Genomic DNA, 15,212 nt, shown 5'->3' on the forward strand with positions numbered 1-15,212 from the left:
CAAAGAGGAAAAAATTAAAAGGAGGAAGTTGGAGCTCTATCGCTGCATGCAACAGCTAGCACAGCAACGATACACAGATACCCTGCTGAAGCCAAGTCGGGAGAACCGAAAACCAAATCCCTCTTTAAACTTACTTTGTTGGCTTCTCCTTCCATCACTCATTCCCCTCCCCAACCCATCTGCACCCCCACCAAGCAGTCCTGGCCAATCAACAGTCATTAGTACTTAGATCATAAGCTCTTTGGGGCACCGACTGTCTTTTCACCCTGTGAGCCTAGCACAAAGGGGCCCTGATCCTTGAATGATGCTTCTAGGTACTACCACAACACAAATCCAAATAAATAATAATGCACTGTAACCCTTTAATCCTCAGCTCAACCCTGTCATCTTTACTACGCTGAGAGTTTTGCCAAATGAAAAACTGCAAATTAGGGGGATAAACGTTGGGGAAATGAGGAGATTTTATACATATATGGTGGACATCTGCAGTCATTAGGGGGTACTGAATGCAATTTATAACCAGCTATCACAAATTATTGGATATTAATTACCAAATGATCCTTTGGCAATCTACTGGGGCTTCCCACCAGAAACGGTCACACACAAGGAAATGAGGAATTAATCTCTTATCTGCTAGTAGCTGATAAGCTTCTGATAGCCTCCGGTTGGAAAAAGAAAAATAGTCCAACTCTAGAGGAATGGTTCAAACAAAGGTGGCTGTCACTGAAAAATTAATGCACCAATTACGTACCCTGCAAAACAGACAGAGGACAAATAGATACTTAGATATTTGGTTACTATTTATTCAATACTCAAGCCACGTACATACACCGGCAAAAAAAAAAAAACCAGCACACCCGTCTGATTAGTTTGAATATTAACAGTTGAGAGATGTGCCTGGCTTGTTAAATACGTCATCAGAGATTTCACTCAATTTAATCAAATCACTAGAAATGACACGTCCTGGGCAGTGTAAAGATGCTCACTGTGTAGCCTGCTAACACCCTGTCAAATAAAGAGATCCAGTGATTATAGTCCTGTATAATGTTTCTCTAAACAAAAGCTCACTGTTGTAATGATTACTGTATTGGCTCTGATATTTACATGGCTAGGATATGCACACCCGTGAAAACTTCCTAAATATAGAAATAGTTAAAAAGCCAAACCAAACCCAAAAACATCAACAACCCCCCCTCCACCACCCTCCGCATATTAGACTGTAAGCATCCTGGGGTAGAAGCCATCTCTTCCGGCCTGTTCATAAAGTGCCATAAATAGCAGGATTAAGAATCTAGCTGCATGTCCACTACAAGCTTTGACATTCAGGTGTTCAGAACCCACAATAAAACTTCCCACCAGGCTGAAAGGGGTCAGCAATATACTGGAACATTTTGAAAAAAGAGGGGGATGAGGAGGGTGGAATGGACTAATAATCGCAAGTACTAATGCGAATCAAATCAGGGCCCGATCCTGTCTACACATATGACTGAGGGCCGGTCTACACTGAAAACTGACATCGGCAAAGCTGCGTCTCTCAACGGTGTGAAAAATCCACACCCCTGAGAGTTCTAGCCATGCCAGGGATGGCCAACCTGTGGCTCTTCATGAAGTTAATATGCGGCTCCTTGTATAGGCACCGACTCCGGGGCTGGAGCTACAGGTGCCAACTTTCTAATGTGCCGGGGGGGTGCTCACTGCTCAACCCCTGGTTTTGCCACAGGCCCTGCCCCTACTCCACCCCTTCCCGCCCCCTCCCCTGAGCCTGCCATGCCCTCACTCCTCCCCCTCCAGAACCTCCTGCACGCCACAAAACAGCTGATCGGGAGGTGCGGGGAGAGAGGGGGAGGCGCTGATTGGCAGGGCTGCCGGTGGGTGAGAGGCATTGGGAGCGGGTGGGGGAGCTGATGGGGGGCTGCTGACATATTACTGTGGCTTTTTGGCAATGTACATGGGTAAATTCTGGCTCCTTCTCAGGCTCAGGTTGGCCACCCCTGAGCTATGCCAACCTAACCCCCAGTATAGACAGCACGAGGTCGATGGAAGAATTCTTCTGTCGACCTAGCTACCACCTCCCAGGGAGGTGGATTAATGACAGGAATGAGAGAACCACTCCTGTCACTACAGTGAGTGTGTACACTGAAACACTTCAGCTGTGCCACTGTAGACGTAGCCAGAGGGTAACTTTACCCGTGTGAATAGTGCCACTGAATTCCATGGTACCACCCACATGGTCTGACTAACTCACAGACATAAGTGCTGACCGGATCAGGCCCTGCATGATTCACAAATGAACAAGGCTCATGCGCCATAAGGGATTCTATAGTCTTTTATTTTGACATGTGTGGGCTAGTCGAACCGATCAAAAATTTGATGATGAACTTTTTTCCCCCCCACCAGGGAAAATTATCTTTTTGACCACACACACACACAAAATTTCAACCAAAATTAGATGTGTGTATTTTACAAAAAAAAAAAAAAAATAGAAACAGACAGTTTTGAAATTTTGGGGGAAGGTTTTGTTTTGGTGGGGGGAAGAATACTCACTTTTTATACCCCGCCCTCCATCATTCTAGTAGAAGGGCAAGGAAAAGGTGTTTTTGCCCTGCTGACAAATGAAATTTTTAATTGTTGGGGTTTTTTTGTTGTTTTTTTTGTTTTTGTTTTTTAAAGTATTTGAAAATTTCAAAAAGCTTTGTTTCAAAACCTGAAAATACAAGAAATTTTCATTTAAAAAACTGACTGGCAATTTCAAATGAAATTAATTCTTTTCATTCCTTTCAAAAGATTTCACAAAATTTATTTCTCTTTCCCATAAGAACATAAGAACGGCCGTACTGGGTCAGACCAAAGGTCCATCTAGCCCAGTATCCTGTCTACCGACAGTGGCCAATGCCAGGTACCCCAGAGGGAGTGAACCTAACAGGCAATGATCAAGTGATCTCTCTCCTGCCATCCATCTCCACCCTCTGACAAACAGAGTCTAGGGACACCATTCCTTACCCATCCTGGCTAATAGCCATTAATGGACTTAACCTCCATGAATGTATCCAGTTCTCTTTTAAACCCTTTTATAGTCCTAGCTCCCACCAGCTCCATTGATTAGATTTATTCATTTAGGATACTTCCTAACTGAACTGCAACAGATCTTCTCCAAGAAACAAAAGATTACTCATGAGAGACACACACACACTCCTACAGCAGTGGTTTCCAAACTTTTTTTCTGGTGACCCAGTTGACGAAAATTGTTGATGCCCGTAACCCAACAGAGCTGGGGATGAGGGGCTCAGGGCTGGGGCAGAGGGTTGGGGTGCAGGGGTGAGGGCTGCGGGGTGGGGCTGGAATGAGGGGTTCATGTGGGAGGGGCTCTGGGCTGGGGGTTGGGTTACAGGAGGGGTCAGGGCTCTGGGCTGGGAGTGCAGGCTCTGGGATGGGGCTGGGGATGAGGGGTTTGGGGTGCAGGAGGGGGCTCCAGGTTTGGGGGGGCTCTGGGCTGGGGCAGGGGGTTGGGATGCGGGGCTAGGGGTGCAGGCTCTGGGGTGGGGCCAGGGATGAGGGGCTTGGGGTGCAGGATGGGACTCCGGGTTTGGGGCAGGCTCAGAGCTGGGACAGGGGGTTGGGGCAGGGGCTTACCTCCGGCAGCTCCTGGTCAGCAGCGCAATGGGGGTGCTAAGGCAGGCTTCCCACCTGTCCTGGCACCGCAGACCGCGCTGCGCCCCGGAAGCAGCCAGCAGCAGATCCGGCTCCTAGGCAGAGGTGCACAAGTGGCTCCGCGTGGCTCTCGCCTGCAGGCACCACCACCCCCAGCTCCTATTGGCCGGGAACTGGCCAATGGGAGTGTGGAGCCAGTGCTCGGGGCAGGGGGCAGTGCATGGAGCCCTGTGGTCCCCCCACCTAGGAGCCGGACCTGCTGCTGGCTGCTTCTGGGGCGCAGAGCGGTGTCAGAACAGTTAGGGACTAGCCTGCCTTAGCGGGGCAGCACTGCCGACGGGACTTTTAACGGCCCGGTCGGCAGTGCTGACCAGAGCCACTGCAACCCAGTCCTTCCATTCCACGACCCAGGACAGGGTCGCAACCCGCAGTTTGAAAACCACTGCCCTACAGCACTTGGCTGCTAACCACAAAACCCCTGACCCCTTCTCTGAAAATGCAGGGGGAAAGGGAGAGGCCAGGTGAGGTTGCTGCTGAGAACTTATTTGGGAGGAGCTGTACCACTGCAGCGCTAGCTCAAGGTATAACTTGAGCACTGCCCCTAACCTGACCCCCGTCCACACACACAAATCTCTAGCTTGGGTTAGGTGCTGCGTTAAACTTGAGGTAGCTGGCCTGTCACGGGGGTGGTGGGGAAGCTTGAGTGCTGCTGATGCTCAAGCGAGTAACGCAGAAGGAATGCAGCTGCTCAGTGTGGCTAATCCAACCCATCTGGGTTATTTTGCGGTAGGCCCGCCACCGTCGCTCAAGCTAGCTAACTTGACTGTAGATGACCACAAAGTAAGTTTGAGTCAAGACATCCCCTTAGTCCACAATGACATCAGAGACAGGCAAACTGCTCAGAGGCAGGTTTTTTCAAACCTCTCCAATACTTTCCCTACACATGCACTTGATGGCTCATTCACACACACACACCCCCACACACCCTTTCTAAAATCCTAGAGGTAAGAAGGGCCTTGAATTTACAGTTTTCAGAGGTTGTTTTTCTGTTCGTTTTTTAAACACACAGCCCTGGCTCTCACAGACCTTCTTCCCTACAGATGAAGTTCTGTAGCACGTCTACAAAACAGCAGAGATAAAAATGGGTGTCATTTATGCTGAAAAACAGAGGCGAGGCACGAACCAATGCTTATTTTCATACTTTTTTCTAATATGTACCTTGTATTTGCATGCCGATTGTGCCAGGCTACGGACCGAGACAACAGACCCATTACAACACCTCACAGCATTTACACCTCACATTGCAAACCACAGCAGTCACATTCAGCTAATCCCGCCGACCCCTGCACAGACGTCAGGGAGGCTGCTCTGTGCTTCTCAGTCAGGCGAACATCCTTGTGAGGTAGGGGAGGCGTCATTAGCCCCATTTTACAGCTAGGGAATGGCAGCACCAAAAGGCTAAGGACGACATTTTCAGAAGTGGCCTCCGATTTTGGGTGCCTCAGTATTAGGGTGTCCAGATCCAGGCACCTGGATTTTCATAGGTGCTGCATACCCACTGCTCTGACTGCCTTTCACTGGAGTCATAGCCACTCAGCACTTGGGCACCCAAAAATTAAGGAACTCAAAGACAGCGGAGAAATCCAGGCCCAAGTGACTTTCCTAAAGATCACACACACCAATTTAGTGTAAGAGCAGAGACTCAAACACAAGAGTGTCTAGTTCCTACCCCTGTGATTAGGCTATGTCAAGGGACCAGAAAGTCAGTTTCCATCATCTACCCTGTCCCAGCAAGTTACTTCATGCACGCAGACCCCTGCACCAAGCCCAACTGACTACATCCTGTCTGCAGTGGAGAGACACTCACAGGAGCGGCTGGACCTGGCTTGCGGAGCAGCTTGTAGGATCGGGGCTATAGAAGTGCTATATAACTATATATATATATATATATATATATAATATATATAGCAGCTGATCCTGCCCCTTCCACTCCCTGCCTGAACCAGCTGCCAGGGATAGGGGCCCAGGGTGCCGGCAGGAGGACAGAGCCCCTCTCTCTCCCAGCAGGGCAATGGGGGGGGGGGCATTTGACCCTGCAAGCCCCCCCCCCCCCCTTGGGTTGAAATCCTGGCCCCAGGGAAGTTAACAGCAGAACTCCCATTGTTTTCAGTGGGGCCAGAATGTCACCCCAAGTTCATACACAGAGGGATGGTGTCGCTCACCACAGAACTGCAGCCACTTCTGGGGTGCCACACAGCCACTGCAGGACAGCACACAACAAAAGCCACACAAACAGTAAGTGAAGAACACCCCGTCCAAGGAAAGCTGCTGCATATGGTATCCAAACGCCACAGAGGACCAGCCAGCTGCAGTTACTGCCTGGCAGGCAATTTTAACCATGAACATTATTTACTTTCTGAGCCACATAAACCCTGGCGCTCCGCTCTTGCTGTGCATCAGAGTTCTCCAAGATGACATGCATTAAAGCGGCTGTCCTGGAGCCAGAGCAGAAGCCAGCCTACTCCAGCTGAGGGAAGGCAGAAGGAAAGCAGGATCAGAAAAGCTGGGACAAGCCGGGAGCTCCAGCCCAGGGAATTAAGCTTCTCCTTAGAGAGAAAAAGGCTCTTGGGAATGCAGAAAACCCCAATTGGGGGCTGGCTTCATTCCAGCTCCTCTTTCCCCAGGCCAGCTGTTCCCCCCAACACCTCTCCCCCAGCCCCAGCCAGCTCCCCCTCTCACCCAGAAGTTCCCCTTGAACAGAGTCTCCTTCATGGTGCAGGAAGAGCTGCAGCAGAGTCCCCCAGCGCCCCAGGCTGCACAGAGACAGCCACACCGAGAGTCGACAACTTTTTAGTTCCTCCTCAATCCCTGCTGCCTGCCGCTGGCTCCTCTGGGTCCTAAACCCCAAAGCAAGCAACCAGCCACCCTGCTTTCTCCTCTCCTCTCCTCCCTGCCAAGCCAGCGATTATCTGCATGGGATTTCAGGACTTTCCTCCTGCCTCCCTGCATTTCTGGGCTTGTTTCCTTTTTAGTGGCTCTTTTCTTGGGGAAGAAGGGCAAGGAATGGAGAGAGTCTGGGCTTTAGGAGTGAAGGGCTCAGCAAGTGCACACCTGGCTGGATGTTTCCTCCCTAGGCTACTTAATGACTGCAGCAGATTACAAAATCATGGGTCAAGTCTCTGTCCCAAATCAGTGTGGCCTAGCGGAGTGAGCACTGGGCTGGGGTTTAGGGGACCAGGACTCTAATCCCAGCTGGACTGCAGGGTGACCTCAGGCAAGTGACTCTCTTTTTACCCATGAAAGCTTATGCCCAAATAAATCTGTTAGTCTTTAAGGTGCCACCAGACTCCTTGTTGTTTTTGTAGATACAGACTAACACGGCTACCCCCTGATACTTGACATCTCTGTGCCTCAGTTTCCCCATCTAAAAATGGAGATAATTAATGATACTGACCTCCTTTGTAAAGTGCTCTGAGAGCTACTGATGAAAATAGCTGTAAGAGCTAGGCAGTATGATTAATAATAATCATATGTTAAATTGCTAATGCATGTACAACCCTTTGCAGCTGTAAAGCATTATGAGGCAAAGAACATGGTCAAGAATGATGTGGGGCCAGATTTTTCAATTGCTCAGTGCCCACGACTGGTTCTGGATGGGCCTTGGCCTTTCCAAGTTAATGATCTGTAACACACACAGTTATTTGCAGGGCTGAATCAAGGGGGTGAGGGTGAGGAGTAACTCAAGGGCAGAATGGAAATACCAAGAGAAAGAGGGGAAAACACCACCAGTAATCACTGCCCACTGGTAACCACCATCAAATAAATAATATATGGAGATATACCTATCTCATAGAACTAGACTGGACCAAAGGTTATTGAGTCCAGTCTGCTGCCTTCAGTAGTGGGACCAAGTACTGTCCCCTGACAGATGATTTTTTTTTTTTGCCCCCCAGATCCCTAAATGGCCCCCTCAAAGAGTGAACTCACAACCCTGGATTTAGTAGGCTAATGCTCAAACCACTGAGCTATCCCTCCCCCTCAGTACCAAAATAGCAAATAATCAGAGTTTCTTTAAAGAATCCCTGGGGTGTAGGCACAGTTTCATTGCATGTGTGCCAACAGGCAGAGGGCACAATTAGTTCAGTGCAATTGGCTGTACAGCATTCCCACAAGGGGTGTGTGAATTTCCCCTCCGATTAGATCATTAATGGATTCCAAGGCAGGAGGGTTCATTGTGATCATCTAGTCTGACCTCCAGTAGACCGGAAACCTCGCCCTAGGATTGCTCATCACCTCAGAAAATCAGACTCTTTAATGATGTCTCAAGTTGGACACCCAAAATTAGTGCCCACTTTTGAGCCTAAGGGAGGACAGAGTCCCTCTCAGTAGGGCAATCTATGGGGGACCTTTGACCCTAGTGTCACACAGTGAGCTAGGAGCATTTCCAGGATGAGAACCCAAGCTTTATCCTACTAATCGCTAGACAGTGCTGCTTTCCCTGCATGCATCTGATTATTTTCCATAGAGCCAACGCCTTGCTTTAGTAATAAGCACTGCTGCCAGCAAGAACCTTCTGACGTGAACCTGCAGGTCCATTTACTGACATCTGACTAATCAAACACAGCCTAGAATTAGTCAGTCTCATGGCTGCTTTTCAGCCACTGGATAACCAAAACCTGCAGAAAATCAGCGTATCCTAGGGTAATATTTGCTGTCAGTCAGTTACTAATGCTTCTTCCCACAAAGAGGCAAAAGAAGGTGCCAGATCTCATTCGGGTTAAGTTAACTTGGGCAATTGGCACCTGAGTTTTAACCTCGCCTGAGTCTGAGCAGCCATACTGCAAAGTCATACTACCGGCATTACTGTGTCCTCACTGTTTCTGCACTCCCCCATGTGTTGCTGGAGGTTACAGCCCATGGTTCTTTGTGCTGAGACACTCCAGGAATCTTTCCCACTCAATAGTGAGAGAACTATTCAGAAGGCACCATGGTAAGGCATTGGAGGACTATCAGCACTGAAGTGATTTATCCTACATCCACACTGCAAAGTGGGCAGGTTCCAGCCCAAGTTGAAGCAGAGCCTGGGTTCTAATCTATGCTCCCATAAGATCAGCCCAGGTTTAAAGCACCTCCCAATCCAGGTACACAGTTTTTGTGTGTGGATGGGAGGGTTGGGCTAAAGCCTGGGTAAGAGCCTGGGTTAACATTGCAATGTCCATGTGCAGCTGTCTACGTGGTTTATTACACACTGTAACTAACAAGGTAAACCCAAATCACTCCACGGCGGGAGAGTGTTGTCCCCATGAGGAACGATCTAGAGGTAAAATGAGAATCTGCTGGAGGCCACGTCATTGTGTGCAAAGGCCCCATGTGGCTGCATTGGCTCCAGGGACCCTAGCCATTTCCAGCTTCCTGGCAACACTGTTCATGTCAACTACTTAATATGGCTGCATAGACTGTATTTACTTTTCAAAGGACAGCAGGTTAGTAGGGGCGATGATGCACATATCCCCAGCCCTGGAGGGTATACCACCAGCTCCCAGGATGGGGGAAGATTCTGCTATAAAGGCAGCTATCCATATTTTCCACGTGAGTAAGGGGTCCCCTCTGCATGGAATCATCCAGACCTTAGCTTGCAAATTGTGTTGGGATCCTTCAGAATGAAAGCGTGTCAATATGCATCCTGTGTTGTTGTTGTGAGGTGCCATCTAAACCCAAGTAGAAAGCTTGGAGGAAATAGGCCCTTCTACTTGAAAACGTCAAAGGATCATCTCTAGTCCTTTGCAGGACACAAAAGCAAGGAGTGTGAGCTGGAGCTGGGGACCCCATGCAAACTGAAACCACCAAGATTTGCCCAATGCTAGATGGACATCACACCATTCAGCCCCAAAATACCAAGGCTTCTATCTAGAAGAGGAGAGGGAGCTTGTAATTTCTTATGATTTCTGGGCCAGCCACTTGAAGATGACATAGTAGTCATAAATACTTGAGCAGCGCTTGCCATTCCATCCTGGAGCGGCAACAGTAGCTCAGCTGCCACACGCTGGTAATAACGTGCATGAAGAGGCGGGAGCGGAGAACACCATGTGGAAGGAGGAATGAGCACTCCGGGTTGTTCATTACAGGCTTTAAGTAGCTACATAACAATTAGCAATGTCATTTGTTCATTAACATCCCACAAAAGCAGAAAGACCTGGCTGTTGCTTCAATGAATCCGCCCTGTCAAGTTACTAAGAATAACTCTGCTGTTGATGAGAAAAATAAAACAGGTTCCTGCTCTATGTCACATAACCCTGTGATTCAGAGCTGGAACAGGAAGCGGGGCTGTTGAGAATGATAATTAAATCCATTAGTCTCCCTTTCTATTCAGGGTAAAGATAAGGAAAGCTTTGGGTCAGGTCAGTCCTCCATGCATAGAGATTTGTCTGTTTTTAAATGTGACAATGGCAGGCACCAATCTGATTAATTCCTCCTAATGGGGTTTCTTTCTCCTCTGATACAGTTTGAGTGTCTGCAGCATCCTTAGGGAAGGGATATATGTACAGTTTAACATGCCGATGTATGATTGGCCTCTTTGAGAGAACAAAAGGCTGCCCACCATGAAGTATGTTTGAAGAGATAACGTTCCATGCTCAGTAATAACAGCATGAAAACTATTAACTCATGAGGTTCCCTAATTCCTGTCCCAAGAGCGATGGAATAATGACTCTCCACGTATGTTGTCTCAAGCTTTGGGGGTGTACAATGAAAGAGCACTTGTACCCATCCAAGAATCTACTAGTGCTCTGGGAGCATTCATGGACTTAGCCTCACTGCTTGCAGAGTTTGCAGAGCCAGCCTTAGGCCCACAGAACAATTTTTCACACAGATGGACAAAGCCAATGGTTCTTGGGAACCATGATCACAGGCAGAGCTCCCTCTGCTGCCAGGAGGAGGAGAACCTGAAATAGATTTTCGTACTTATCATATCCAGAGAAGCCTTTAGGGCTTCTCAAAACTTAACTGACGTATCAAACGGGGTAGACACACCCTTCCTAGCACAGATGGTTTTGTGCTTAAGGCACTGGCCTGGGACTCAGGAGACCTAGGTTCAGTTCCCTGTTCAGCCACAGACATCCTGTGTGACCTTGGACCAGTCACTTATTCTCTCAGTGTAAAATGGGGATAACAATATTATTACTGATTTATGTTACCATAGCGCCTAGGAGCCCCTGGCATGGATCAGAGCCCCATTGTGTTAGACGCTGTACAAACACACAACAGAAGGATGGTTCCTGCCCCAAAGAGCTTACGGTCTAAGTACTTCCTTTCTCCCAGTCCAGTTGTCTTATCTATGCATATTGTAAGCTTGCCAGGGTGGGGTCTGCCTCTCTCTAGGCGCATGTACAGTGCTGGGCACAATGGGGTCCTGATCTCAGTTGCCGTCTCTAGGCACCACCATAAAACAATAATAATAATCATCAGCTTCCGAGCCTACGTGGAGCCTAGCTACAAGCTGGGGACGGCCCATCATTGCCAGCTCTCAGAAAGGTTAGTTGTGGGACTGTCCTCCAAATGAACTGAGGCTGTGGGGCTGCTAGGTACCGGAGAATGTGGACGCATTCTGGTGAATTTGAGCATATATATGACTAGAGTTATACAATCATTAGCTAGTTAATTGTCACAGGCAGATAAAGTAAGTCTCCACGTCACAGGTTTAAATATGGGGAAACTGAGGCAAAGATGCTAAGTGACTTGACTAAAGCCACAGAGGGAGTCAGTGATTGAGCTGAGATTAGCCCATTGTTGTCCTTTGCTCTCAGTAGCTTACAGGGGATCTACAGGGAAAACCACAGAAACATCGTAAATGATCAGTTCCCATTGGTTGAGGCTGTCAGGGCTCCACAAGGAGAGGGGCTGAAATATATCTCGATATTTCTTGGTCTCTAAAAGCAGTGGGATCCCGTGGTCTGCATGTGTCCTAAAACCTGCCTCTGCCCCTGCGAGGTAGATAAGTATTATCACCCCCTCTGAACAGGTGGGGAAACTGAGGCAGAGAATTGGTGAGTGATTTGGCTGAGGTCACATGGCAGAGCCAGGAGCAGAACCCCCATCTCCTAACTCCAAGTCCTGTGTCATAACCACAAAATCACTCTCCCACCGGAACCTCTGCCTGTAGCTATTTGTGGCACTCTTGTCTCTAACTGGCTAATTTTGCACATTCCTTTTATCATTCAGATACATGCCAGACACAGGTGACCAATGCATTTGGAAAACCATCAATCAGTCACTATCCCTGGAGTTCACTCATTTTGCTGGGGTGGAGGGGGCGTTACACTTTTCCCCCGCCCACCCCAAACACAGCCAAAGATTCTTACCTGCATCTGGGGTGCCATTGCCTTGAAGATAGGTTTTTCTATTCGGGCAAAGCTATTCCAAAAGAACTCCATGTCTCTCCGTCTCTCAGCACCTGCCAGCTCTGATGCACCATCCCAACTAGCAGAGCCAGTGGAACAGGTAGGACCATAGGTACCAGGAAGGAGCAGCTGTTCTGTAGTTCTAGAGCAGAGCAGTCTGTGGAACACGTGTAGGTGGGGCACTGCAGGGCAAACACCAGCATGGGGTGGTGTTTGGGGACATGTGATTACCGTGGGAAATGTCTCCACAGAATCAAAAATGTGGCTCAAACATAGTCAAGTCCAAAAGCTGCATGGAAAACACACATGAAGGGACTTAAGAGAAATTAGGCTACTCCATTCAACATAAAACTGGAAACCAGGAACTTCTGAGTTCTAACCCTGCCTCTGACACTGGTTAATTGTGTAGCCTTGAGTACATTACAGTATTTAAATCTTTCTGTGCCTCAGTTCCCCAACAGTAAAACAGAGGTGATAATACTTCCTTACCTCATAAGAGGATTGTAAAACTTAATTAATGTTTGTTAAACACTTTGAAGACACTTTATATGTCCTCAGTGTTATGCTGCTGATGATACAAGCTTCAGAAAGAAGCCTTTCTGTTACCTTCAAACCAGATCAGTTCCTGCAAAGGCAGCAAAAGTTACTTCCTAAAGTCTTCCTTCCTCTTTGAAAAGGCCTTTCCACCATAAGAACAAAAATACTCTATTTCCCCATGTTAAGTATTCTCACACCTCTTGTCAAACTGTTTGTAATGAGCTATCTTGATTATCACTACAAAAGTTTTTTCCTTTAATTAATTAGCCTATTAGAGTTGGTAGGATAACTCCCACCTTTTCATGTTCTCTGTATGTGTATATACTGTATATCTCCTTACTATATGCTCCATTCTATGCATCCAGTGAAGTGGGCTGTAGCCCACGAAAGCTTATGCACAAATAAATTTGTTAGTCTCTAAGGTGCCACAAGTACTCCTGTTCTTTTTGCGGATACAGACTAACATGGCTGCTACTCTGAAACTCACACCACTGGCACTCTTCTGCCCAGCAAACCCCAACCAACCACAAATAAATAAAATTTTAAAAAAGCAAAAGCTTTACCTCTAGCAAAGTTTGTAATCCAAAAGAGAAGTGCCAAAGACGCCATGGAATTCAATACGGACATTGCTGTTGATATTGATTTTATGTGGATGGTGCTCTGATACTATGGTGACAGGCACCAGCATGAAAACTCTAAGATAGAAAAGTATAGGGAGTGGATTATCAGATGGTGTAATTTGTCGTAGCTCCATAATTTACACCAGCTGATAATCTGCCCCAATAATTTCTGAGTCAGAAAGGAGAGAAATATCTGGATTCCTAGAAATCCTAGGTTGTGTCCACAGCCTTGAATTATAAAGAAGACTGAGGGTGGACCTGATAAGAGTCTTCAAATATGTTAAGCGCTGTTATAAAGGGGAAAGTGGTCAATTGTTCTATGTCTTCTGAACATATGACAAGTAGTAATGGGCTTAATCTTCAGCAAGGGAGATTTAGATTAGATATTAGGGAAAACTTTCTAACATAAGGATAGATAGCACTGGAACAGACTTCAAAATGAGGTTCTATCATTGGAGGTTTTTAAGAAGAGGTTAGACAAACACCTGTCAAGGATGGACTAGATATACTTTGTCCTGCCTCAGTGTAGGGGGCTGGACTAGATGACCTCTTGAGGTCCCTTCCATCTCTTCATTTCTATTATTCTAACCCCAAGTATGGACTAACACCAACATAGAAGTGTTTATATTCTGGTATATACCATATGGGAATGAAATATACCACTTCTATGCTGGTATAATTGTGTCCACACTTGGAGGGTTGTACTGCTTCCACTGTACTGGTATAGATGAAGCACTACAATTTTTGTGTGTAGACAAGATCGTAACGTGCTCAGTTATGGGCATGGCAAAATACACTCGATTAGAAAGATAGGTACATACGACTTGATCCAAAGCCATTGAAGTCAATGAGAATCTTTCCATCCATTTCAACAAGCTTTAGAACAGGACCATAAATAAGATCTCACTGAGCTTTAAAAATCAAGCCAAGCCTAATAGCTATGTTACTTAGGCTTCTCAGTCCCTGTTTGGACACATAAGTAAAGAAACCTGATTTTTCAGAAGTGAAGGGATCCACAAATCCCACGGAACTCCAGGGGAACTGGGGGGGCTCAGCACCTCTGCAGATGAGGCCCCACTTCTGTTGGGGCACCTGGTTTGCACATTCTGGCCCATATGTGGGTAAGAAGCTCCAGCCTGTATTGTTTTTTGTAACAACTGAGTGTGAAAGGTAGTTGTGAAAAAAAGGGTCACCAGTTGAAAGTGTTCTTTACTTACATGTGCAGACAGGGACCGAGGAGCCTACATTACATAGCTGCTCATCTTGGCTTGATTTTTAAAGTTCAATATTTGTAAGGGACGTGTCATTTTGGGCAGGATGGGGGTGGGGGGAGAGGGAGGCTGTGGGTTGAAACCTGATTTTCAGAAGTGCTGAGCATCCACTAACCCCACTGAAGTCAATCAATGGAATCCAGCTAACAACCCACAGCCTCCCCCTTGCCCCTGTCCTGCCCAAAATGACACTTTCCTTACAAATATTTTAGACCGTCTACCTTTTGGCATGTATTTATCCATCACCCTCCAGTAACCTCCGCCTTACCAGTTCTTGGGCTCAGGACTGGAGTAACTGGGTGAAATTCTCTGGCTTGTGATTTAAAGGAGGTCAGATTAGATGATTGAATGGTCCCTTCTGGCTTTATAATTTATCACACGGTTCCCCTCCTCATCCCAACCATGTCCCCCTGTGCTTCTCCTGGTCCTCTGCACACACATGCGCGCACCCACCCTCAGTCAGGGCTGAAATGCTTGGGTAGAATGTATTACCAATTCCCCAGGGGGTCTAGTTTAAAGCAGAGAGGTGGGACTCGGTTGTTGTGCCTCAGTCCAAGAGTCCCTGAGGGCAGAGTTCCCACAGAGACAGGTGAGGCCCCTTTCTCCACCCCCACCCCATTAGCCTCCCAAAAGCAGGCATGTCATTTGCTATGGGGCAAGAGGGGCAGCTCCCCCCTAGCTCCCCCACTCTCCGACTTTTCATAGGTCTGTATGCTCCATGCTTTCACTCCACTCATCAA

At 47.5% G+C, this 15,212-nt stretch overlaps 1 protein-coding gene across 1 annotated transcript in view; it reads right to left on the reverse strand.

The window, feature by feature from the left end:
• PSTPIP2 (proline-serine-threonine phosphatase interacting protein 2) overlaps positions 1-12,077 on the reverse strand; it is a 51,449-nt gene extending 39,372 nt beyond the window's left edge. Inside the window, exon 1 of the mRNA XM_065406618.1 lies at positions 12,006-12,077. Coding sequence (XP_065262690.1) covers positions 12,006-12,077 — 72 coding nt within the window. The remainder of the gene's footprint in view (positions 1-12,005) is intronic.
• Positions 12,078-15,212: the final 3,135 nt, after the last annotated feature.

The sequence above is a fragment of the Emys orbicularis genome, chromosome 6, assembly GCF_028017835.1.
Source record: "Emys orbicularis isolate rEmyOrb1 chromosome 6, rEmyOrb1.hap1, whole genome shotgun sequence".
NCBI classification, from domain to species: Eukaryota; Metazoa; Chordata; order Testudines; family Emydidae; genus Emys; species Emys orbicularis.